General features: G+C 33.1%; 1 protein-coding gene across 1 annotated transcript; it reads right to left on the bottom strand.

Annotated features, from left to right (window-relative positions):
• Window positions 1-96: 96 nt before the first annotated feature.
• On the bottom strand, window positions 97-20,480 carry LOC130902474 (A disintegrin and metalloproteinase with thrombospondin motifs adt-2-like). Its single transcript, XM_057814652.1, has 11 exons — window positions 20,404-20,480; window positions 16,362-16,536; window positions 14,471-14,890; window positions 6,620-6,831; window positions 5,022-5,213; window positions 4,837-4,965; window positions 2,424-2,676; window positions 2,141-2,365; window positions 1,406-1,523; window positions 1,138-1,313; window positions 97-573 (listed from the first exon to the last, which is right to left on the bottom strand). The coding sequence occupies exons 3-11, from the start codon at window positions 14,798-14,800 to the stop codon at window positions 313-315; spliced, it is 1,896 nt and encodes a 631-aa protein (XP_057670635.1). The 5' UTR covers window positions 14,801-14,890; window positions 16,362-16,536; window positions 20,404-20,480; the 3' UTR covers window positions 97-312.
• Window positions 20,481-24,915: the final 4,435 nt, after the last annotated feature.

Raw genomic sequence — 24,915 nt, 5'->3', positions numbered from 1 at the left:
CACATATACGAGAATAATGCCAGATTCATTGACAGCGTCGTCACGTTTTTTAATTGCCTGAAATAGAAACAAAGGATATGAAAATAACTTTGGTTGTTGGTTTTATTTAATAATTTTTATATTGTAATCTTCCAAATTCAACTAAAAAATCGAGAATAATCAAATTGGATTTTAGCAGTATTTTGTTTTCGTTTCTTTCGCGGTTCCAGCCAGACTGTACTAAGCTGAAAAATTTTATCTGATAGTGACTTTTATTTACATTGATAATTATAATTCTGTCATCGTTATTGCAAAAACTAGAAGCAATAAATATCAGCGAAAGATATGACTGGAGGTATCATCTGGAATCCCTTGCTTTCCTTTCAATTCTGGAATTTCTATGTAGTCATGAATTTCCCATTCTTCTTCTCGAGGTATGTCATCATTTTCAGATAAAGTCTTTTTTATAGGTCTACCAAAAGAATCAACTGATAAGTAGTCTTTTATATGTTGAGGAATGTCTTGATGTGGACGAGCATTTTGTAAAAATGATAGATCATCTATAAGACCGTTGTTTCTAGATAACTTGAAATTCTAAAACAAAAAAAAAATATACAATCTAGACTATATCGTAAAAACTTATAATACATTCTATTATATTTTTATGTTATTTTATTCAAATCATTTTTATACGAATCGAGTCATGGTAAACAGCCCACCCTGATGGAACCATTCGTCAAATTCTATTATATAATAAAATATAATTCTGCTCTCTTGATAGCAATTTGACCAGAGTCGACCTAAGACCTAAGAAAGGCCGTTGACCTCACTTTGTTTTATTGATACTGCAAATTTTCTTCCGAACTGTCTTCAACGACCAGTATTTGCGAGCAGACGTGGCTCATAAACACTCGCTTGCAGACACCCAGAACTTTAGTTTATTGAGACTTCTTTCATTGGAGAAGTGCAAGCGTTTAGAATCAGTTTCTGAACACTACAACCTACAGAAGTGCAAGCGTTTAGAATCAGAAGTTCAAGATCAGTATCCACAAGCATCTCCACACGGTTTACCCTCTTGGACTTGCTTTTTATTATCTTTTAGTAATACAATACATCTAGTGATTTAATTTCCTTTATGCGACTTTCTGAATTACTTACCTCTGGTAAGCAATGATGCTGTAAACAATAATAATTTAAGTTATTTCTCTTGTTGCACCAAGTTCCATCCGGGAAATATGGCGAGATGCCAAGATCATTTAATTCTATTCTTGGGGTGTAATATGTTGGGGAATCGGCTCTCTTGCAAAAAATAGCGCAACCCATCCAAAGTCGATCTACAAAACAACGATTAATTGAATGAAGAACAATATATTAAGGTTAAAGTGAGAACTATCCAAATAAGAAAAAAATTATTAATAGAAATTACCTTCTTCGTGTGGAGATTGGAGACCAAATCCTTTGGAATCCAACTCAGGCAATACTCTTGAAAACTCACGGCATTTTTTAGAAGCATAATCAACTGCAGATATTTTCTCATTGCACACCTGAAAACGCACAAGTTTCAATTTTAAAAGAGCACCTTCTAAGTTTGCTGTTGTACTTTCATATCTAATGAATTCATAATATTATTGAGAGTATTTCAAATGAGCTATCTTACTCGAATTTGCTCAATAATTTTTGTTCATCTTTGTTCCAGAAAATTTTTTAAATCTCTTTTCAAGTCATCGAAGGTGAATCCATAAATATAATGCTAATAAAGATGCTACCTTATGTGTTTGTAAAATGACTTGAAAGTCCATTAGGCACAGAATTTTTCAATGATTCTACTCGAATATCAATTCTAATATCCTTAATAAAATCTACAAATAGATCTAAAGTATATCGATTATCTTTGCTTAAAAGGTGTGTGAGGTTTAAACGTAGTTAGTAGTTTTGTTTAACAAGTGATTGTAGCAAGTTGTTTGTTTTATGAATGTATTACTGCGATGAAAGGTCGTTGACCTGATCCTGTTTTTACTGATACTACCACGGCAGATGCTCTTCCGAGCTGTCTAACAAAAACCCACCTAGAGCAATATTTGTAGGCCCCAAGAACGTCAATTTATCGGGACTCTTTTCTTTGAATAAGTGCGACCCTTTTGTACCTTCTTATTAACTTTACCTTATTGTCATTACACAGACCAAACTCTATACCAGATCCTTCACATCCTTGATCGGTATTGACAGGAATCGGATTATTACAAAGTCTTCTTTTAGAAGTATGACCCATTGAATTTATTATGCAACCCGAATTACAAACACCTTGTTTCCAACTGCTCCATCCTCCTGGTACTACTTTAATTGGTTTGGGTAAAGCTTTTTTGATACAGTTACCTCCAAAACAGTACTACAAAAGAATTTAATTAATAACTGTATCGTATTACAATATTTTCAATCAAATGTACCTTTCCGTTTCCGCATTGGGTTCCTTCAAGAGCTGGTCCTGCAAAATAATGCCCACTTTTGTGGGGAGTTTTACAGTGTAAATTGTAACAAATTGTTGATTGATCTTGACTTGACAAAATCGTGGCATCTTTGTCTCTCAACAATATTTCGCACTGTTGCTTTGCGGTATATTTTTGACCTGGTATACCCAACAATTTGTTGTGGTCATAATTTTTATTCGTTTTCGGAGAATCCTCTAAACATTGTGCCCATCTATAAGGATTAGTTAACATCATTATTATCATATCATTAATATAAAGTACATTTTAATGAAGTATCAAACCCTGTCTACATATCAATAAATTCTCTTCGTAAAATACCTAGAGTAATAAACGAATTGGTGCATAACATTTTTCATTAGTATATTATCAAATAAAAAGAATACTTAATTGGCAATAATAAATTTATTTGCTTACTGAATAAACTGTTTACACCACCACTACACCTACACTCACGATCACACTGTCTGACTCGCGTTTCGATAACCAAGTTATCGTCTTCAGAGGCTAAAGGTGAACTGTTTACCTCTCTGAACACGATAACTGGGTTATCGAAACCCATTGTAGACAGTGTAATTGTGGGTGTTGGTGTATTCAGTATGAATATTACCAACGGCTCCAGAAATTCCAACTTAATTTATTTGATTTATAATTGATTTCATTTCATTTCAAAAATGGTTTTTTTCATGTAAAAAGCAAACGCAAGAAGATAATCCAGTTTACACTCTAGTAGCTCGGGTGGTGTCTGTCGTGTGGAGATGCCTGTGGGTATTCATCTTGAATTTGAACTATAGGTTTTAGTGTTCGGGAAAGACGTGCCAGGTTTGCTCTTCTCCAAAGAAATGAGTCCCTATATGTCTCTGAAGTAGTCAAGGCTTCTGCAGGCCCAATCGGTGTTCATGTGCCACGTCTACCCGTCGAGTAGTTCTTGTAAAAGGATGGACGAAAAGATGGACGAATCTCTGCCTTGTAGAGGACTAGAAGCTATTGCTGAGTCCTGGCTATAGTCACCCGACTATGCCAGGACATATCGATTCCAATCTGAGCACCCAACAAGCGAATTTGTGGTGATGATGATATTTTATGCTCTGATAGAATCAAATCTTGAGCTTCAGCTCCATCCTTCTTTGTAAAAATAACAGCCTGGGGTCTTACTGCATAAAACTCACTCAGATTGTTTACATCCCGCTCCAAAATGTTACCAAGATCGGTATTGATGGTGATGATCTGCTTCTGCTTACGGATTTGGGTGTTAGCTGAATTAATTTGGGCGGTTGATTTAAACGACGTTATCAATGAGCTATTATTTCGAAAATATACGAAAAATTGCTTCTTAAAAGACTAAAACATATCGACATAATCAAGGCAGGATAATGTACTAGGTACTGTACACTACACACTGTATACCAGCAGTATACCAAATCTTGTATAAAATCAAATTGCAAGGTTTTCCTATGATACGGTCATTCTGGCTGTCGAAAACAATCATCCATAGACCTTATTAACACCTGGACTAATAGATGGCGTATCAAGTTGAACGAAAATAAATTTGCTCATGTTTACTTCACGAACAAACGAAATATGCTAATAACAATAAACAAATTCCTCAAACTAACGATGCAAAGTATTTGGGAAGGATTTCTAACACTAGACATTGCTGAAGGATACAATTTAAAAATAAACAAGAAGAGCTCGGCATAAAATATGAAAGAAGATAGTGATTTCTAGAAAGAAACTCCAAATTATTGACCCACAAGAAACTGCTTCTCTTCAAACAGATATTGAAACTTTTCTGGACACGTGGTTTACAGCTTTGAGGCCGTGACAGTAAAAGTAATACAATGTTTCTAATATAGAGTATTAATGAACCTCCATACACCATAAAGAATATTGACTTGGAGAATAATTGAAAATTACGAAAATTTTTTATAAAGTATTATTTTTTTTCCAAAATTCAACTAAGGCTAACTAATATCAAGTTTTTTGGAATTTTTATTGGTTTAAAACTGAGTCGGAATTTCTGGAATCATTGTGATATTCATACTGAATATACTACCACTCAACAAAACACTCCCAATTACTGCGTTTACTTTCAGTCTCTGAGGATGATAACTTGGGTATCGAAACGCGCGGCAGACTGTGAGTGGTAGAATATTTAGTAAGTTTAAAACTAGTTGAAAGAGACTTATGGTAATTTGCATGATAATGATTTATTACTTCCAAATGGATTATTGGTATTAATAATTCACAATTAAAGTAACACTGCAATTACTATTTATTTTCTAGGAGTCTATGATGTTTTTAACCCAATTATTCATTATTATTTTATGGCTTTTGTAGAAAAAATGTTCTGAAATTTTGTTTAATTTCCTACCCCAGTTTTGCCATCACAGATGCACTACAAGTCGACCATTGAGTTTCACCATTTGTACCTCTAGATGGAGACATTATGTACCCCTCTTTTGGACAATTATTTCCAATACTATCGTGATGCATACCCAAACTAAAAAAAAAAATAGAATTATCGGATTTTAATAGAATGAGATGAAAATGATTTACTTGTGTCCGATTTCATGAGCTAAAATATAAACACTTGTGAAACCTGCGCTGGGATACGGTTTTCCAAATACATTTGTCGTACCAAATTCTGCAATCACGCAAGCATATTTATCCAAACATACACCGCCCACTGTAGCTAAACCCATAGTTACACCACTTTTTTTACCCTTATCGTATGCAAAGAAATCTAATCTAAAAAGTTGAATATTTATTAATGCGGATAATCATGGATAATAAACACCAAAATTATGAAACACCCGATATAAACACGTATTCAATTGTTGCTTTGTTCTTCATAACTACGAATTTACGTAACAAGTGCGACGTAAAAGGACTTTACAGACAAATTGCATACAATATTTTTTCTACTAGAGAATATTTGATCAAACTACAGAAGTTTAATGATACTTAAGTTTAATGTTCAATTAGAATTAATCATTATAACTTGTATATTTATTTATATTTATTTAATTTATTAATTCTTCTCTTCGTCATGCATAAATGCCACCTAAAAATAATTATTATTATATAAATAGAAAGAAAAATGAAATGACCTCGCTTTCGACTTGAGCCTGGTACCTCCCGTATGTGAGCTTGGTACTCTAGCAGTGACCTTAATAATAATTCCTTACGCACTGATGCTTAATGTATGTTTCTTTACGTGATAGTGCGTAAAGTTTTACGCACTTGAAAGTTTGTCTTAAGTACGTACTTCACGCACAGTAGTAGAAAAAATATTTTTATTTGATATTATGTATATTATTATCTCTTTCAAGAGATATATCGCGAGAACCAACACAAGAATTGAATTTGAAGATGATTATTATCTTTTATGAGACTCTATATAAAAAAAATTACGTAGTAATTGGTAAAACGCTAGAAGATATGTCTAGGTTAGGATCCGGATTATGACTTCCTCGAGGACAAGTATCCAGTGGCAATATATAGTTTGGCAAATACAGGATTGAATGTCGAGAAACGTATGAGAGTCACCAAGTTTATTGAGAAAATATTCGGATGACAAAGAGGGTAATATGCGCTTGGTAAATTAGTACGGTAAATAGTCGAAGTACTAAAATCTGTACTCCAGAATCAAAATATATATTATATTTCGGTATCTAGTAAAAACAATGAAAGTAGGTACCCACGCAGAGCTCTTTTAACAGACACAGTAGAGCTGACAATAGTAGTCACGTATATCTGCTTGAGGGACCGTACTAATCCCTACTACTATCATCTAGTAACGCGAATTGACGAGCGTAACTATTTCACATTGATTCCTGTATTTGCCAAAGTGTAGCTTTGTAGAAAAAACACCTTAGAGGAATGTCTGGTGATTCCCGAGATTATAGTTTCTAGTAATCAATCAATAAAAAATTTTCTTGTATTTGAAATTTTTATAATATATCTAGAAATAAGTTTTTTTCCTAAAAACTTCCCAAACGAATACTCCTACGAAATGTATATTATTTTGACCCGTAATTACTCCCAAAATTTAAGCGTCATACTTTTGCTCAAACAGTATATATCTTCACTTTATTTGGTAAGAGCGATTGGCCATTTTTTTTTGAGAAAACTTGATTTTGTATATCACTTACCCTGAAACATATATTCCCATATCCCAATGTTCTGGATTACCATCACCTCGAGGATTCAATTTTTCTTGATAAGCACAAAAACTGTCCAATAGTTTGTCTCTTTCGCCGTCATAGTGCTGCATATTTGACGGTTGACTTTTCATAATATCAAGTCTCACTAAAGCTAATTCTAACGATGTCCCTAAACTAGGGTGATGGTACAAAGCTTGTACCTAAAATATAATTGATTATATACCGGTTACAGTGAAAATGGAACTCAATTTCTTTATAATCATTCACGTTTTTCATTTTTAGAACCTTCCACGAAATTCAATCCATACATCATTCGAAGAAGGCAGTAACCCTTCAGTTATTTCAATTCATTTCAATGACCGAAGTCAGTTCCATTCATAAATGTTTTGAATGTACTTCAACCCGATAATAAAGTTTTTGAAATATTTCAAATGGTTACCATTATATTTTGAAACCAAGTTGGCAAGTCCTTATTAATTAATTATAGCAACTTCGTTGCTTATAACCATAAAGAACACTTGACATGATGGAATAAAACGTGCAATGCAATGCAAGACGCAATATTTCTTAATCAAAACCATGCGCAGATGAGGTTGAGCTGATACAAAATCTCGTACTTGCAACATTATCGATTTGATGCTGATTTGCGTGGGTGCGTGCAAGCTGCAGTTCTAACGAGAAGTATAATTACTTTTCGCATAAAAACCAGCCTGTTCATGAGTCTGCAAAAGCGAGGCTGCGGCAGATATTATTGCCAATTATTCATTGATCACTTTTTCCTTGACTATTTCACTTACCTTTGTTATTTTCAGTTTCAAATCTGTCACAAAATATTAAATAAAATTTGACGTTACGAGCTTTTTTAGTTTACATATGGAATTTTTGTTAGTGGAGGTAGTTGTGATGTCAAACGACGCGCAATATTAGGTTCGTTACAACCTGCTAGCCGGGACCGTACTTGGAACGGTTATCGGAAGCGTTTATAGATATTTTCTGCGCAATCTCCGGCTATGTACGATAATTGCTATCCACCAAGTATCGAAAAGACACCAAGGACGGTTTTTGATGGGCTGGAATGAACCTATTAATCTGTGAAATATTTTGACTTTTGGAAAATTGTGTCCAATTTTTTGCAAGTCGTCTTGCACCATGTCAAGATGCCTTAAAACTAAACTTAACAGTTTATGTAAATAATTAAAGCAGTGAAATTTGAGTTTTGTCAATACATCATTAGATTCTTCATTGTGTCGAAAAGGACTATACACTAATGGAATTATTGGTTTGTTATCCATTTTGAGCTCAACTGTACTTGTTGTATATGGTTTGAAAAGTTTATGGTTGAGTGAGGATTTGATGATTAGTTCTGTGCAGTTCCATCCAGATTATTTGAGAAGTATTATAATATGGATTGTCGACGAAATTTTTTTCGGATTGGCTCTCAGATACAGACAATATATCTATTCTAATTATTTCTATAAATAGTATGATTTTTTGTACATGGTTACTTACACCGTTTGCATTCCATGCTGCAATTCATATTGGATTATTGAATTTTATTTTCAAAACTTATTTGCCAGTGTTGACAACATAGTATGCGACCCCAAGAAACTGTTGTCTCCCCCTTTCTTGCTGCAATACTGGAGAACCCAATATTTAGAGCTGATCTATCGGCTGATCCATCAATCTCACGCCTTTTAAAAAGTCTAGATTTTGGGACGGCTTTAATTGCCACAGATCTTAGTCTTCTATTTCAAGAGCTACCAGATGTAGTGCTCTGGAGTTCGAGTTCGATAGAACGTCGATAGAGTCTTCGTCCTCGTTGGGTCTAGCGTCTAGGTGTTTGTTGAGGTGACACTGCCCCGATAGAACTCCTTGATACATTTGGTATCAAGGTTGATACATTCAGCGAATCTACTCTGGTTATATTTTCCCAGAAGAGTTTTTGCCTGTCTGAGCCCCTGTAGGTTGTCCCAAAAATTGGTTTTGCTCCTATCTACCTTCTTTTCCAGTACATTTTCCACTGTTCTGTGGCTGATACCACAAAAGGTTTCGTCTGCACCAGCTTTAGCGAGGTAAACTAATTACCTCAGTCTCTGACGACGTGTAATTATGGGTCTTGGTGTAGTGGTGATGTAAACAGTATGTTCAATATAATCTGAATTGTAGTTTGTACTCTAAGGAGGCGATGTTTTGCGGTTGAGATTGAGATAGATAAAAATTATGAGCGTTCCTTGTGAAACTAAAACTTTTTTAATAATAACACCTTCATTTCTTGATACTTGGATCACAAATAAGAGCACTCAATATAGAAAACTAGAAAAGAATGGAAAATAATAACAAAAGCAATCAAAACAAAAGATAAACTATAAAGAAAATAAAAATTAGAAAACGAGGAATAATCCACGTCAAGAAAAAGAGCCAAAAGCGATAGCCATAATCCACATGGGATTGAAAGGCTTAATGATGATGATGGATGTCACATTGAGGCGGTTCACTAAGAATTCCAAATTTATTTAAAAAAAAACAATAAATTAGTAGACCTATCATATATAATCAAGAAAATGTTATAGAGTTGGTATACTTGAAAGTGTATCCAGAAAAGTAGATAAAGAGAATTTTGAAAAAAAAAACTCAAAACTCAGTTCAGAACTTTCAAGCTGGTGACAATCAACGAAGGAATAATTTGCTTATTGATATTGATCAAAATTAAGAAAAAGCAACTTTTTTCACACAATTTGTTTTGACATTTGGCAAATGCAAATAGCATCAGAAAGGGCGAAAGACCATCAAATTAGAGTTTTTTCTCGAAGAAAGTTGGGAAGTTTTCCACTTTACGACGAAAAAATAATCGCGACACAAGGGTGTACAGTTTTTGGAGCTTCACCAGAAGAGAAGACCTCCCGGAATATCCCAGAGAACTAGGAGAAGAGGATGGAAACTACGAGCGGAAAACAAGACGTAAAATACTATGAGGATCTGTCGGAATGACAGAAGTTGGTGGGATGTTCTGTTTAGTATTCATCTCTGGATTTTTGCTGGGGTGGGTGTTTAAAAGAGACGCAATTTTTCACACGCACGTATGTATTTGTGTGAGTGAAAACATTTCGAGATTTTAGAAAATGTTTTTAAAATGAATTTCTGCTAATATAACTATTAGTAATATAATTATTTGCTGACATGATTCTTTTTGATTTTAAAATTTTTTTTCATGTGATGTTACGAAAACTAAAATATTTTAGACATATCTAGCTACTAAAATTCTAGCTACTAAAAATGCGATGCTGTATTTAATTTTGAAAATATGCTTTTACTTAAAGCAGAAGTCGTCAGCAATTGAAAATATTTTAACGTAATTGAGGTGCTCGAAATACTTCGTGACCAACTTTTCAGAAAAATATATCAGGGAAATACGTGGATTTAGCTTATTTTGCGAAATTTATTAACGTTTAAGCAAATAGCATCTTTTTATAACTCAAATAATATTCAAGTGTTTTCTACAAAATATTTTATTTTTTTCTCATTTCTGTACATTGTAATTGAGACGTGGAAGTTAGAAAAAAGAAGTTCATGATGAAAAACAAAGCGTAAGTTTCCATATTCCATTTTACAGAAGAATTTCAAGTAGAATCAAGAGTAAACTTTTTTATGAAGATTTAGACCATAGAACTAGATTACTTATTAGATCAATAAACAAAAAACGATTTAACGTCGAAATTTCACATTTTCAACGCGATTTCACCTGTGAACCTATTCAATTTTTCTAATAGATAATCAGTTTTCTCTTTTCATACAATCAGCTATGGATGAAAATTTGGTGCTCAAAACTAAACAAACACGATAGAAAACAACTAAATTGAGCAAAAGTTGACCCCTAAAAAGAAAATTATGTTATTGAAGCGACTCCATTTAGAACTTTGTAACTGGTCGAACTTTCCAAGAAACAGCCAGGATGGAAATTGAAAATTGCCATACTTAGTGAACCATAAATAAAGGTGAATCACCTTTATTTATGTCATGTGTAGTAAGGGAAATTTTCGTAATGTTTCCATATCGCAGTACTGGAAGAAAAATGTGTAAAATAAAAATAATTTGGGCAATTTTTAAGGCAATGCTTAACAAAAACCTGGATTGCCTTCTTTCCAATTTGAATAGCGTTCTTTCCTTAATGTATTATTTGGTTGAAATAACTTTCGAAGTTCTACTGTACTGAATATATTAAAAAAACGGCGGGAAGAAGTAACAAAAGACAGTTGTTTGTTTTTTCACTATAAAAGCGTCTTTTCAAGTTTTTCAAACTATAATTTATTTTGTATTAGTAATAAGTAGAAGTCAGAAACATTGTTCTCTATAGCTCGTTACTTTGAGTCAATTTTCTGTTTTTATTGAAACAAATACCTTTCCGGCAACACGAAAAAATCCTGATGAACATACACAAAAGGTTGTTATGATTCCGATAAAATTGCAAGAGTTAGTGATGTTTATACGAAAGAAAATTAGTAACCAACAAAAAAAATTGAATTTTGGTGTATCAATACTTTTAAATTTGAACACAAACACCAGAAAATTATCGGACTAACGATTGTAAGTCTATAAGTTATTGAATTGTTCATCAGAATCGGTGGAACTTGATCAATACAACAATCAATACAAATTTCCTCAAAAAATCAGACATGAACAAACTCTTTTCATATAATTTTAATTGACAATTCAAAGTGAACATTTAGAAAATCTAAGATACGTGTCAATTTCAGTTTCTCGTTCTTTTTTGTGTTTATTCATATATTTATAGAGGACAACTGAACTAAAACTTAAACTAAATTGTAAACTGATATGATCGTCTAAAAGGGTTCTATCGCCCATCAAGATTCTCAGCTTGTTTCTCCGAAAACTGTTTTCGCGTAACTGTCGACGTCTCCGAGAGGTGGAGGTGGAGCTTACGTTGAGTGGTCGAATACTTTTATCGACAGAATGACGAAGTATTACAGAAAAGTTTTATATTTCTAGGACAAACAAATAATTCTCTTTTCTTTATGAAGATGTTTTCTCAATGGAGTGTGGTTGTTTTCGCACTTGATAATTTTATTTATTCATCTTTGAAATTTACTTTCTCTCAAATTTGAAAATAGATTTTCATATTTCATTTATATCAGGACGAATATTAATCGGTATTAAAACATAATCTGCGTCGACTTTTCCGTCAATATGTAACAGTAGAATAAACTAATATACACCATTAAACCCTAAAATGAAAATATAGTCGATACAATGGACTTTACCCAAAGAAGGAAACGTTTTTTCGTCCAGTGAAGATATACGTTGTATTGGAATCAATCAGCTGCAGTTGGAAATCACAACGTAGTGTTAGGCAAGGATGTGTCCTCTCCCCACTTCAGTTCAACCTTTATTCGAAAGACATCTGTCAAGAAGCCCTCCACGGTTAACAATTAGATATCAATGTAAATCATGAATCAATAATATACGAAATTCCGTTGATTGCAGATGACATGAATGACCTTCAAAGTCTCCTGATCTTAGTTTGAATACACAGTCGGCTTATGGGAATCATAAGATCAACATAAAAAAGACAAAATTCCTAGTAATCGCCCGCAAATTAGATAAATTCCTGAATGTACAACTAACATACAATAGTGTAGGGATTGAACGGGTAACTTGGTTAGGTTAACATTGGTCATCAGACGTAAAGATCAAGGGCTGGATATAAAAAGCACAGCGCTAATTCATGAAATTCAAAACCTACGTGTTACATATGGTCCGCGTTATTGTACGGTATGGAAGGCTGGATACTGAAAGTTAACACCATGAACAGATTTGAGGTATTTAAGATGTTAATCTAACGAAGAATTTTGAGAGTTGGCAAGATAAACCATCGAAGAAATTATGAGGAGAATAAGAAGAGAACGTAAATCATTAGACAAGATAAAAAGTAGGAAAACAGCATACCTGGGATATGTAATACGGAGTGAAAGGTATGTATCATTTGCTTCAACTCTTGATAGAGAGAAAGATAGAGCGAAGAAGGGGATTGGGCAAAAAGAGGATATCTTGGCTGCACAATATTAAAAATTGGATAGCTGGAGAAGAAGAAGGTGTTTTGGAGTTCTAGATCTTTAATGATTATCTAGAAAAAGAGGAATCGATAGCTTACGATTATTATGCTAATGTGCTGACACATTTTGGTACCTCACTCAAGTTCCCCTCTGGAAACTGGGAATCCTCCGGCTCGTTAAAATCGTACTCAAGCCTCTGGTGATTAGGTTAGAAGACTTCGATTATACACACAGTGTAGATTTGTACGATTTCATTCAAATATCTCTTTTTGGTGATTAAATCGATATTCAATTTTAGTTAGATAAAAACGTGAACGACAAACACTTCCAAGTACGACTACATGATTAATTCAAAGCTGCAGGAAATGCAACTGGTTGACCAGTTACCAATATCCCACTCATATGTTCAAGTATTTTTGAACTATAAACAAGTATTTGAAACAGTTATTTATGATACAAGTGTTAAAAGTACGTACTGAAAACACATATATCATACATAATTTTTTATAAAACTTTTCTTAAAAAGAAAACAAAAAATCTCAACGAAATCTATATAGTTAAGAGATTTGTTAGTTAGGAGTCGCTGATGTACGATATTTAATTATAAATTACAAAAATTAATCGACTCCTTATGAAAAATATGGAATATCAACTGTGGTAAAATAAATACCTAATAAGAAAATTTTTAGATGATATTTTCATCCATTTTTCTTAATAATGAGTATCATGAGATATTCTCATCGTCGATTTTTTGTAAACGACATTAAAAATAAATTCACTATCCAACACTTTTGGTAAGATGTCGGTCGACGTATTTAAAATTATCCTATCCGAAGCTTTTTACTGGTCAGTGCTGTCGAAGATCGTCAGCATCTTCAACTGCGAATTCAGGAGCAGATCTGATGACAATCAAACGACACGAACATTGAGGAGTCCATTGGAAATAAGAATACAATTTCTGGCACCATGCTTCCTGTTTCCAATGTGTGATGATGAGTTTCCTGTTGCAACAGTAGATGCAATATCTTCAAATAGCAAAAACAGCATTATGAACTAGTAATATCTTCCAGAGGCAACAATACATGTCGAGATGCAAAGAAGAGTCTACATAAGCAGTTGTTCTAATTGTTAATATTACTATATACAATAAGAGAATGTTAGTTATGTTATCAAAACTTATGCGATATAACAAATTAATGTTAAATATGAATAAACTATATTCAGAGGTGATATCTACTGCCTTAAGTGAGTTTTATACAGCGATGCCACATCCCAGTCTTTGACTCTATAGTTAAATTATTTTGTCCCAAAGTGCACTAAAGTAGATTATAGCAAAAAACAAACACAAAAAACAGCGTTATTGCTGTTTGTATGTTTCTTTGAAATAAAATTTGAAAAAGTATGTTCAAATTGCTGCAAATATCCTGAATATTCGTATATAATAATTTGGAAAGAGCCTCTCTGGAGTATTGGACTATTTCCTCAAAGATTTTCAACTCTTATATTTCTAATTTGTATGATGATTACGAAAGGATGAGAATGATAAATTATTAATATTATTTTTAAAAGTATTGAAAATATTTGGGAATTTCTAAGTAAATTACTCACGAGTGTATACCCTAAAATATTACTCTACCAATAAATAATTTGACATTTTCACAATTTATTTTATGAAATTTGGAAATATTTTGATACATCGATGATGTGGGACAGAATTGACAGAAATAATAACGTTGTAATATGAAAATATGAAATTTTTCAAAAGACTCACCCCATTTATGTAGGCTAGTAGCATGTCTTGTAATTTCTTATCGTTATATTTGAAGAATGGCGAAAAAATTTTATAGGCAGCTTCATCAAAGAACAAAGCCAGTTCTAAGGTAAGAATTTGACCTTTAGAAGTTGCAGCTTCATACCGTTCTCTAAAATTATATCGCTCCTTCGCTTCTGTTAGCTGCTCGGCTCTTATTTCTTCAGTTTCTGACCAAATATTGTCTACTATTGGAAACAATTCGGCTTCATTATATAAATAACCTGGTAAAAAAGTTGCCCGTTTCACGAGATGCGGAATTTTCATTTCTTCCGATAAAAATGTTTCCATGATGGGTTCCTCGATACGTAGTAATGATTTCAATCTATCTGTTAATGGCTGAACTTCTAAAGTAGAATTTTCCAAGAATATCAAACCTTGCTACAAATCATTGGCATTATTTATCGGAATGTATGAACTAACTTTCACTGTATTAAATCAATCAACCAATATTTAAATTGATGCAAAGAATACTGATTTTTGAAATCCTAGAAACCAAAAAGTAATGACATACGCAAAAAGAAGAAGGAAAAGGATAATTTGGAAATAGAATTGCAATTTATATTCTCCATTTCCTTATTTCTATCGTTCTTTTTATTCATTACGGTGTCGTGGAGGTTCGTTATATCGTCCGTTCTTTTAAACGACATAATAAAAACCTTATAGGCTTATACCTTCAGGATTTTATAGTATTTATCTTCATTTTTTGTCTGTACATAAAAAATAACGAAACTACCATACACCATAAAATAAACTTCTGTTACAATGTGCCATTGTGATCGTGGTTGTCAAGAAGATTAGACAACTCGTGAGGGAAGATTATGCATCTCGGGATGTTAATTTTGAAATAAAAATAATAAAATATATATTCCAGCAAATTATATCCTACATTCTAAACACATAACAAAACAAATGAAAAAACATTGAATTAATCTTCATTTTGTATTTGTAAGAGACTTGCTTCACAAATTCATATTCTGTTATTTGGCGCATCCTTATCTCAACGGATTACAAATCGTCACGAGTCCATGTGAAAAATACAATAAAGTAAATTTGATGAATTAACAATAACAAAATAGATGCTTTGTTCCAACCACTCGATCCGTTTATTTGGTTCTACATTTCGCTGTCTTTTTAAGAATATTTCCATGGAAAAATTCCTGCAATTCTGGGGATTCATTCATAGGTCAATTAGCTCTGATACAAATAAGTATAAGTGCTTTTCAGGTGTAATTGTTCCCTTATTTGGTCCAAGCTTTCTTTGATACAATAGCAAGCTTCTGGAGCTATATATACAGTATCCTTATTGTCATTATTTCATAGACAGATAGTTTTGCTATTTTCTTATCTAAGCAGAATATGTAGAACCGCTTAAAGCTTCCAATCACTGCTTGGTTTACATGTTGATGAACTCAGGTTGGATTCTGAGGAAATAGCAAGCTTGCGATTTCCATCCACGGATTTTTGTGGTTTTGGTAGATGATTGGTAATTTCACAATTTCTTGAAAGCATCGCGGGTTCTTAATTGTCCCCATGACAAGCAAAAGAAGGATGTGAGTTGTTGTTGTTGTCTATATTAAAGATATTGCTGTTTATGTAGACTTCCTCACTCAACAAAGGAATCTTTGAACTGTCACTGACCAATGCTTACAGACGACTGAGTTCTGAGTGGCAACGCCGCGCGAACCCATGGAGTACGATAGTTTAGTTTGGCGCGAGATTTAAATTTGGATTTTTTGATTGAAAGATCTACTGTATTCATATTCTATTAATAATATTCAGTCTATGGAAGAAACAGATAAAATTTAGTGAAAAATATTTCAATTTGCGAAAAAAAAAAATCGGTACTTACGACACTTTGAGGTGAACATATACTAATTGAAGCTACAGTAGTACCATCTTTGTGCAGGTAATGACAATTTTTAGGAGTACTATTGAGTACAGAAAATCCATTTTCATCATGTACATATGTCCGAAAGTTTGGACTTAAGATACCATCATTTCTTGACAATTTTAACTGGACAGGTCTGAAAAGATTATAACTTTCTTCAATTGAATATTGGACATCTATGACTGAATGTTTCTCATTCACATTAAAATAATTGAGTAAAACGTCACATTGGATCCTATTATCTAAAGACAGATGTTGACGATGTCTTCAGTATAAACAGGAGTCATCTCGATATAAAATAGTTAATCCCAAATCCAATTTACAGGGATTATAATAAGAAAATCGGGAGAATCATAAGATAGTGTTAAGTTTTGTGCAGATGAACGTACAGGTAAAGTCTAGTCTAGAATCGCATGTTGCAAGATCGATGGGTCATTAGGGTAGAAAAATAATTGTAGCAAAATGGACTCTCATACTATGATACATGATAAAGTTGCATACAAACTAAACATGAAAAAACTGTCTGCGCAATAGGTATCACGAATGGTAAAAAATGGAAACAAGAAGACGCGAAAAGACATTAATAACAAATAGCAGCCACCATTACAGGTACTTATTATACTAATTTAGTTCCAAAATTAATTAAAGCGATAAAAGAAAAACAAAGGAAAATAATGTATGGTATACCGCCAGTTACAGATTCGCCCGTAGCTCAGACTCTCCATATTTGGCCGCTAGCGTTACGGATTGCTTCCAAAATTTCGAAAACACTTACGTGGTGAACAGTGTTCTTTGAATAATCAATGTTTTGCAAAAGTTAAAATTGATAAATGATTAAATTACTAGTCTACCATAATCAGTAACTGTTCAGATCAGACGAATGTTTGGAATATCTTCGTTAGAGTTTTGCAATACATAAAAGGTTTCCCATATGTAGTTATTATCACAACTTGATTGAAAAAATAACAATTTCCTCACTTTTATACTATTTTGTGTATTAATTCATCAGAATCGTCTGCACCAAGCAGATGTTTTGTATATATATTCATTTTTTTCTACAAAATTCGTTGCACCTTATACCAGATTATACCAAATTAGGAAGGTCAGTCGGAAACTGTTCATCTCACGTTATTTCTTGAAAAAAATGCCAAAAAAGTTTGTAAAATGTCTGTGATCAACATGACATGTTTAATATTATCTGTAGTAACTTTCTCTCCCAACTCTCTGGGTAAAATTACGTGGGTGAAGCAAACAGTCATTTCAAAAAATACCGAGGACGCATTATTGTGAAGATGCGAAACAAGTTTTGTTTAAAAAAATTTTTTTCGCTCTATCATGCGCGTTGGATGTAATGATTTCTTTTCTGATTAAGTTTGAATAAACAAATTAATATACACTGAACTAATGGTGCAAACAGCATCTTATATATTTTGCCGAGGATGTTATTCAAAAACTAGATCGTTAAAAAACGCTATTGTTAAAATATTGTACTCTCTAGATACTAAAAATGGCCATCGAATTGTCTTCTAAACAATACGGCCGTTTCAGTTACAAGAAAAATGCCATGAGTTGCATTTTATATTCTAAGGGTTCTATTTTCGTTGATTATACGCCAAGAAGGAAAAACAAAATTCTTCACTGGCCCCCAAAAAGTCTAAATCTAAAAGAGTCAAGTCTGTTGACCTGGCTGAATTGGGAAACAGTATCTCCCTTCCTATCCATCGATTTATATACGAATTTAGACGTTCTCTCAAATTAATTACACAATTCAGTGGACGGAAATTAGGTTGCAGGAACATATTGCATCTAAATTCAAGATTTAAGTCTTTTAGAAAAAAATGGGATACAGAAAAACGTTACCCATCAGTGCCTCACCAAAAAAATATGGTGCTATACCATAAATTGACACTCGACAACTTTTTGCGTCTTATTCATTTTCTGCATAATACATATTATGACGATTTACCTTACAAATGTACGTTTAATGATATGAAAATTAAGAATTTGCAAAAAACAATGGTAATAGTCAATCTTCTTATCGAAATGAACTACCGGTCGAAAGTTTTTGCCCACCCATAATTAATCCAATTATTAAATTTCAAAATACTGTAGTATTAGAAAACATTAAAGCAGGAATATTTGACGGCCCACAAATAAGACAGCTGATTAAAGACCCCGACTTCATAAATTCAATGATTGAGATTGAACAAAAAGCCTGGAATTCATTTGTTTCAGTTGTTCAAAATTTTCTGGGTAAACACAAAGATGAAAACTATGTTGAATTAGTCAATGAGATGCTGAATAATTTCAGATCACTTGGGTATATAACATAGCATTAAGGTGCACTATTTACACAGCCACTTAGACGGTTTTCCTGATAATTTATGCGACATTAGTGAGGAGCCAGGTGAAAGATTTCACCAAGATATAAAATGTATGGAAGATCGCTATCAAGGAAGATGGGATACTCACGTGTTGGCAGATTACTGCTGGTCTTTAAAACGGGATTGTTATAAAATACATTCAAGAAAGAAGTTTCAGAAATGTTTAGCGAGTAATTGGTTTAAATGATAACTTTTTCTGTTTTCTATTGTATATAATAAATAATATCTGTAATATCTGAGTTATATAATGAAAATTTCTTGTTTAATGTGTTTCTTTAAACCATAGTTTTTCTTTTAAAATCTTTCTTTTAGAAGATATCTTTTTGATATCTTAAAAATTCGAGCTGAGGCAAAAACTAATAGCATATTTGAATTCAGGGCATCAAATTTATAATCTTCGGCACCAAAACCACTGTTGACCAGTGTTATCAACACTATAGGGTGGCAAATTCACTTTCAAAAGCACCCTCGGTAATCGTTAGACATCATAGTCATCAACATTCTTTGTTAAGAATATAGGGGCGAGAAAAATAATACTTCAAGCTTTATTATATGTTTCTAAAGTGTCAGCATAGTAAGCGTTTTCTATTCGTAGTAACTCCTAACTGTTTTCGATTATAAACCGCCAAATTATGAGAGTTTTAGTTCATACAACCACATATAATCTAGTGCTTAATCCTCTCACAAAATTTTACGCCCGCCTTTTGTTTCGACACTTTATACGTTATTGAAGTGGCTCTCAATAATTTATGGATTCACTGTTACTGATTTTTATGTTTGTAAATGATTAATTTATGAACCGAAATGTATTTCATTTGTTACAACTTTTCTATTTTGAAAGTTAAGTAGCACTCTTCATTCATTACTGCTTTTAAAAATATTTGGCTAGCTGGGCTTATTGGGGAGGAAACCATCTGAAAGTTTATATTCTTAAAAAACTTCTAGTTCTCAACAGGGTTTCATCATTTTTCTAGTACTTTAAAGTGTTGGATTAGTTTGAAATTTTACACACTCATTAAAGACCGATAATAAGACTATAAGTTCATCAACTTATACTGTTATCTTTACCAGAACTACCAGGATAGCTTGTAACAGAATATTTCATCCACAACGATCAGATACATACAAAAATTTCATACATTTCTGAAGAACTAATGATAATACACTAAGTTGATGATTTTGCACTAGCTACAAGATGTAAAATTGAATGATTAATCATACAATCATTTATTTAGTTCTCCGATTGTTCGCTATTGGATAAGCTTATGCTGTAGTACTAAACCGCGTATGGTCCGTGAACGGTATACGAATAGAAAAACTAAATATAACCAGCAAAGTCCTATTAAACAGTTAAGCATGATGTAAAAACTAAATTATTGTTAGAAACAGGCTAGAAGTTGATAGAAAACTGCACATTTACTAGCTACAAGATGTAAAGCTCTACGGTTCCCGACTATTTCGTAAGACGAACTGATAGTTCATAGTTGTGGGTTGTCAGGGACCGTTGCTTATAGAAGCCTTCTTATAGGTCCGCCTGGCTCACTAGAGGCTACCAAAATCCGATATCATGCAAAGTGACAAGGAAAACTATGAGATTTGCTTTGACCTAGTAAACTTACCGATTAAGTGGGCTATACTTTCTTAGAGTGGCAGATGCTTCCCTTCATCTCCACAAGGTATGTTTCGTGATAAGACTATACAAAGAATGAGTTCTGGGCCCAGTGGTGGATTCATTAATTCCAATATGACAAGTTAATCAACCTTGTTGTTGTCGTTGCTGCCTGATTGACCGGGCATCCAAACGAGCTGGATCTTGAAGACAGTTCACCAATTCTTGTTTTATACGACTTTATTAATTGATTGCAATTAAAAAAATTCATAAGTGGATGGTTTCAATTACTGTGTCTGTTTAAAAGTTTAATCACCAGTAGAATTTTACGCTTGTTTAAGCGGAAAACTGATAAGTACGATTATGGGCGAAGAAAAATTGAAGTGTAGGTTCTCAGTATTGATAGTTTCATTGCAAAATGCAGAGTTATTCGAAAAGAAATATCGTAAAAAGCATCCTTCGCTTTTAAAAGAGTGGAAATCATTTTCTCGTTAGAATCAAATATTCCGATAATAAGAATTATGCTTCATTTTATAGTTCAATGAAATATGAAAGTAGGTTATTGGTTTCCTTTTATATAAAATATTCATTTTAAAAACTTAACATTCATGTTCTAAATTAATTTCTACTGTATTAAATTGATAGAAAACTATAATTACCTTTCAAAAGCACTAAAGGTGTAATAAATTTCTTCAGTTGTAACGCCCGATGTATCAAATGCTTCTTTAGTCGGTAGAACTACAGGTAATTCTACTATTTCGTATTCTGGTACAGCAGATCTGTCATTAGTTTGGAAATAATAACCAAGCTCTTCATCAGTCATTGAATTATGTAAACCTTCTTTGGAAAAACATATCACAGAATTTTCTTTGCAAATAATAAACAAAATGATTAGTATTCGACTCATTTTAAACGAGATATTTGTATATATGAAATTTTGTCTCATCTTGCCCACGTTTTATATAAATAAGTGTGAAAATCTTTACAGTTATTCCAATTTTCTGCTGGTAGGTACTTCTTAAAAAAGTCCTCATCAACACATCAAATAAACCAGAGTCGTAGGATATATTTGGTAGACTTTGGTAGATTTTTTATACCAGAATTGCAATTTTATCACCAAAAAGATCGAAAAAAATTCTTATGATTTTATTACTTTCCTATTAATAAAAATAATATATAATATGGCAATTTTTTTCGTTAGATGAAGAGGCGCTCCTTCAAAATATTCAACTTGATTCATACACTGTAATTAAATATTTCCATTATATTAAACTGTAACATGATATGCACATGCGATTTCTACGAATCAGTATTTACTGTTTCACTATTAATATTCATTAAATCATCATCAAAAATGTCACCCACATCAATATAAGAGGAATTGTTTTTTCACATTTTGCCATTATAATAGTTCTTTATATGTTCGCCAGAGCATGAAGAACATCCACAAGCCCCAAGTCTTTACAAACGTTTGGACGCCATTCACAAGCTTGATAGTGCATTAGTGTAGACGTTGACGTTGCATCAGAAATCACGTGCCTCGACAAAAATCATAGTATTGCCTTTTGACCTCCAAAAACTCATGATACATACATTGTACATACCGGGCAGCACAACGTAAAAACATTTGTTCGGCGAAGGGACACTAAATACCCGCCTACATGTAAGCGCTTGCCACAAGAATCTTTTAATCTGCGACCAAAATTTAAGACGAACTCAAATCAGATCACTTGTCGAGGCTTGTCAAGCGTGTGAACGTAGCAATACAATTTGCAACATATTGCTTAAGAGACGTCCAAAGAAGTTCAATGGAGTGAAGATCGGGGTGATATAGCGGTAATCTCAAAGTCTGACCACGTTGTTCTAAAATTTTGTCAACTTCATAAGTCGTGAATCTAAACTTATACTTCTCAATAATACTAATTGAATCTTCTTTTAGCATATCATTTGAAAGAAAACTATTGTAAACTAATGCTTGGTCTCGTTTTATTGGAGATGCGGATGTAGGAGATTTTTAAAATTGCACATTGTAATTACGAGAACACTAAGCGGGGTAAATTTGGTATCAGATTGGTATTTCGTTATTATTTTTCAGACCAAGCTTTTGATGCGTGTGAGATGAATGGATGTTCGTTCCGTTTATGCAGATAATGGGCTGACCCCTTTCACGTTATTATTTTATTCATCGTAAAAGCATTGTCCTCAATTCTCTAATGTTATGTCGCTCCATCAGTACCTTGTAGTTAATTTTCTGCCATCGAAAACTTAAATTGTCCTTGCCATTGCCGCACTCCCGTGTCTTTCATTTTTTTTGATTTTAGTATCTCAAAATCATTCATTTATAATGCGTGGTCTATGTTGTTATTCACTTATTTTTTCGGGAAAGAATATCAAATGAAAAAGAATCTTAAACAATGAAGGAAATATAAACTTGAATTCGTCAAAATGATAATTCATTTGAAATTAACCTGTCAATATTTAGTATAATAGTAGATCTTGTTTGATGCTATCCCTTTCTTCAATTAGAACCAATTTGAAGTTCGATTTCGTGGCAGTATAGGATTTCAAGCCCGAACTCCTCTCTTAAGTTCTTCTCATAAATTCTCGATAGAATCTGGGCTGATCAATCCAGAGCGGATTGATGGACATCCTGTAAATACAGCGTACGGAACCTGCAGTATTTGGACGGGCATTATACTGCATTAGGATGCGGTTGAGTACAACGTGATCCCCTAAAATTACTTCTATGTATCGTTTAGTCACTAATTCCTCCGCTCAACCGCCAGTTTTAATAAACACCCACTTGGTTTTTGCTTCCATTCAAGTACACACCTAAACTACCCGGGAATCTCCTCCAAAAGCTACGTCTTTTTATGCAACACTCCGAAATCTTTCTCCTCGTCCTCTTCTATCGTAGTGTATTTTGTCTCAAAGTTAGCTGTCTTAAGTCTTCTCCTGAGTATCCAGCCACACATAACGCGTTTTTCTGAGCACTCGTTGACCTTGAGTAACATTGAGGACTCGATTTCTAAACGATGTGCTGACAATGAATGGATCACCTTTCATGAGTGTGGTGTCTTCGATGGAAGTCACTAGTCTCTTAATAACGACGGTAAATTCAGAAATGGCAGACTAAGTCATCTTCAGCGCAGTGGCCATTCTTCGCCAACTCTGGCCGCGATAATGTTATTGAGTAGCTTCATAACTTCATTTTCATTTAGAATTCTTAATTTTTGTTAACAGATATAAGTATCAGTGGACGTTTGATGGCTAGCTGATAGGTTAGGTTAGGTTAGGGTGGGCCAGATAGATAACCTTTTATAAAGGACAGTCACAATTTTCTGTTCAGTGACTTGTGATTGCAGGTAAATCGATTAGTTTGCTCATTATTGTATTCGATATGAATTGATACAACTTTCCTTTTATCAATATTTTTACTTCCCTCGATAATATTTTATATTTTGCCCTCCGTACAACTGTTTAGATCTCTTTGCTATAATTTTGTGAGCAATTAATGTCTTATCGTGAGAAATGGAAACGTGCGAAACTTATGGGATGACAACTATGAAATTATAATTATTTGACTTGATGCATATGATGAGATGAAAATAAGGATAATTTCATTCAATTAATCGTGATTAAAAATACGAGTTTTTTTTTTGTATTTAAGGTATAACTTATTTTAATTTTTCAACGATTCTAAAAACCAAATCGTGATAACAAAAATCCACAATATCGAGGGTTTTAATATTTTTTGTACGCCATTGTTTCCGAAATGACCTCAGCAGGTGGAAAAGTAAACTTTTATTTTAATATTGATGTAAAAATATAAAATACAAACAAACCACTCTCGATTGAAACAAAGCCGTATGTCAAGGTTATGAAATTATTATAAATTTTTAACTACTTTAGGTATAATATTACACAAACTGCTGGTAACAATATTTAAGATAAAAATGCAAATATATGGAATCAGGTTATTTCTTCACAACTTCAGTTCAATTCAACTCAATTTGTTGCAACAATTAGAATTTTCCAATAAAACTGAATGTTTACTAACGTTGTATTGAATTATTTTGTTAAACAATTAACCATGCAAGTATATAAAATGGAATTCACAACATCAGCAGAAGAAGTTAGAAAATACAACAAAGGACACCGTTCAATCCTTATGGAAATTGGTCAAGTTTTATAACACAATGATTGTTTGAAGCAAGATCAATGAATACGAAACCCCAACATCTCCATGGTGAATGAAATAGCTAGAGATACAGTTCGAGCTTGTTAACTTATGATTGGCGGTCGTTGAATACTACTTCGAATGAGGCATCTTTGTCCAACATGCTATGTATTTGGTTCTTTAGATTATTACGTCTTTTTAGCTTGATTAGCTCTAGAATCTTTAGGTGATCTATCCGATTTCATGGTTTTAACTCTACTGTCTAGTTTAGCCTGTGAGCGGACATTAAAGTTATAAAGGGAGCAGATATAAGCAGCGACCATTTTTTATTGACGATGATAT

Source organism: Diorhabda carinulata, chromosome X (genome assembly GCF_026250575.1).
Source record: "Diorhabda carinulata isolate Delta chromosome X, icDioCari1.1, whole genome shotgun sequence".
Lineage (NCBI taxonomy): Eukaryota > Metazoa > Arthropoda > Insecta > Coleoptera > Chrysomelidae > Diorhabda > Diorhabda carinulata.
The sequence above is the reverse complement of the archived record's forward strand: the minus strand, read 5'-3'. Positions and strand labels throughout refer to the sequence as shown.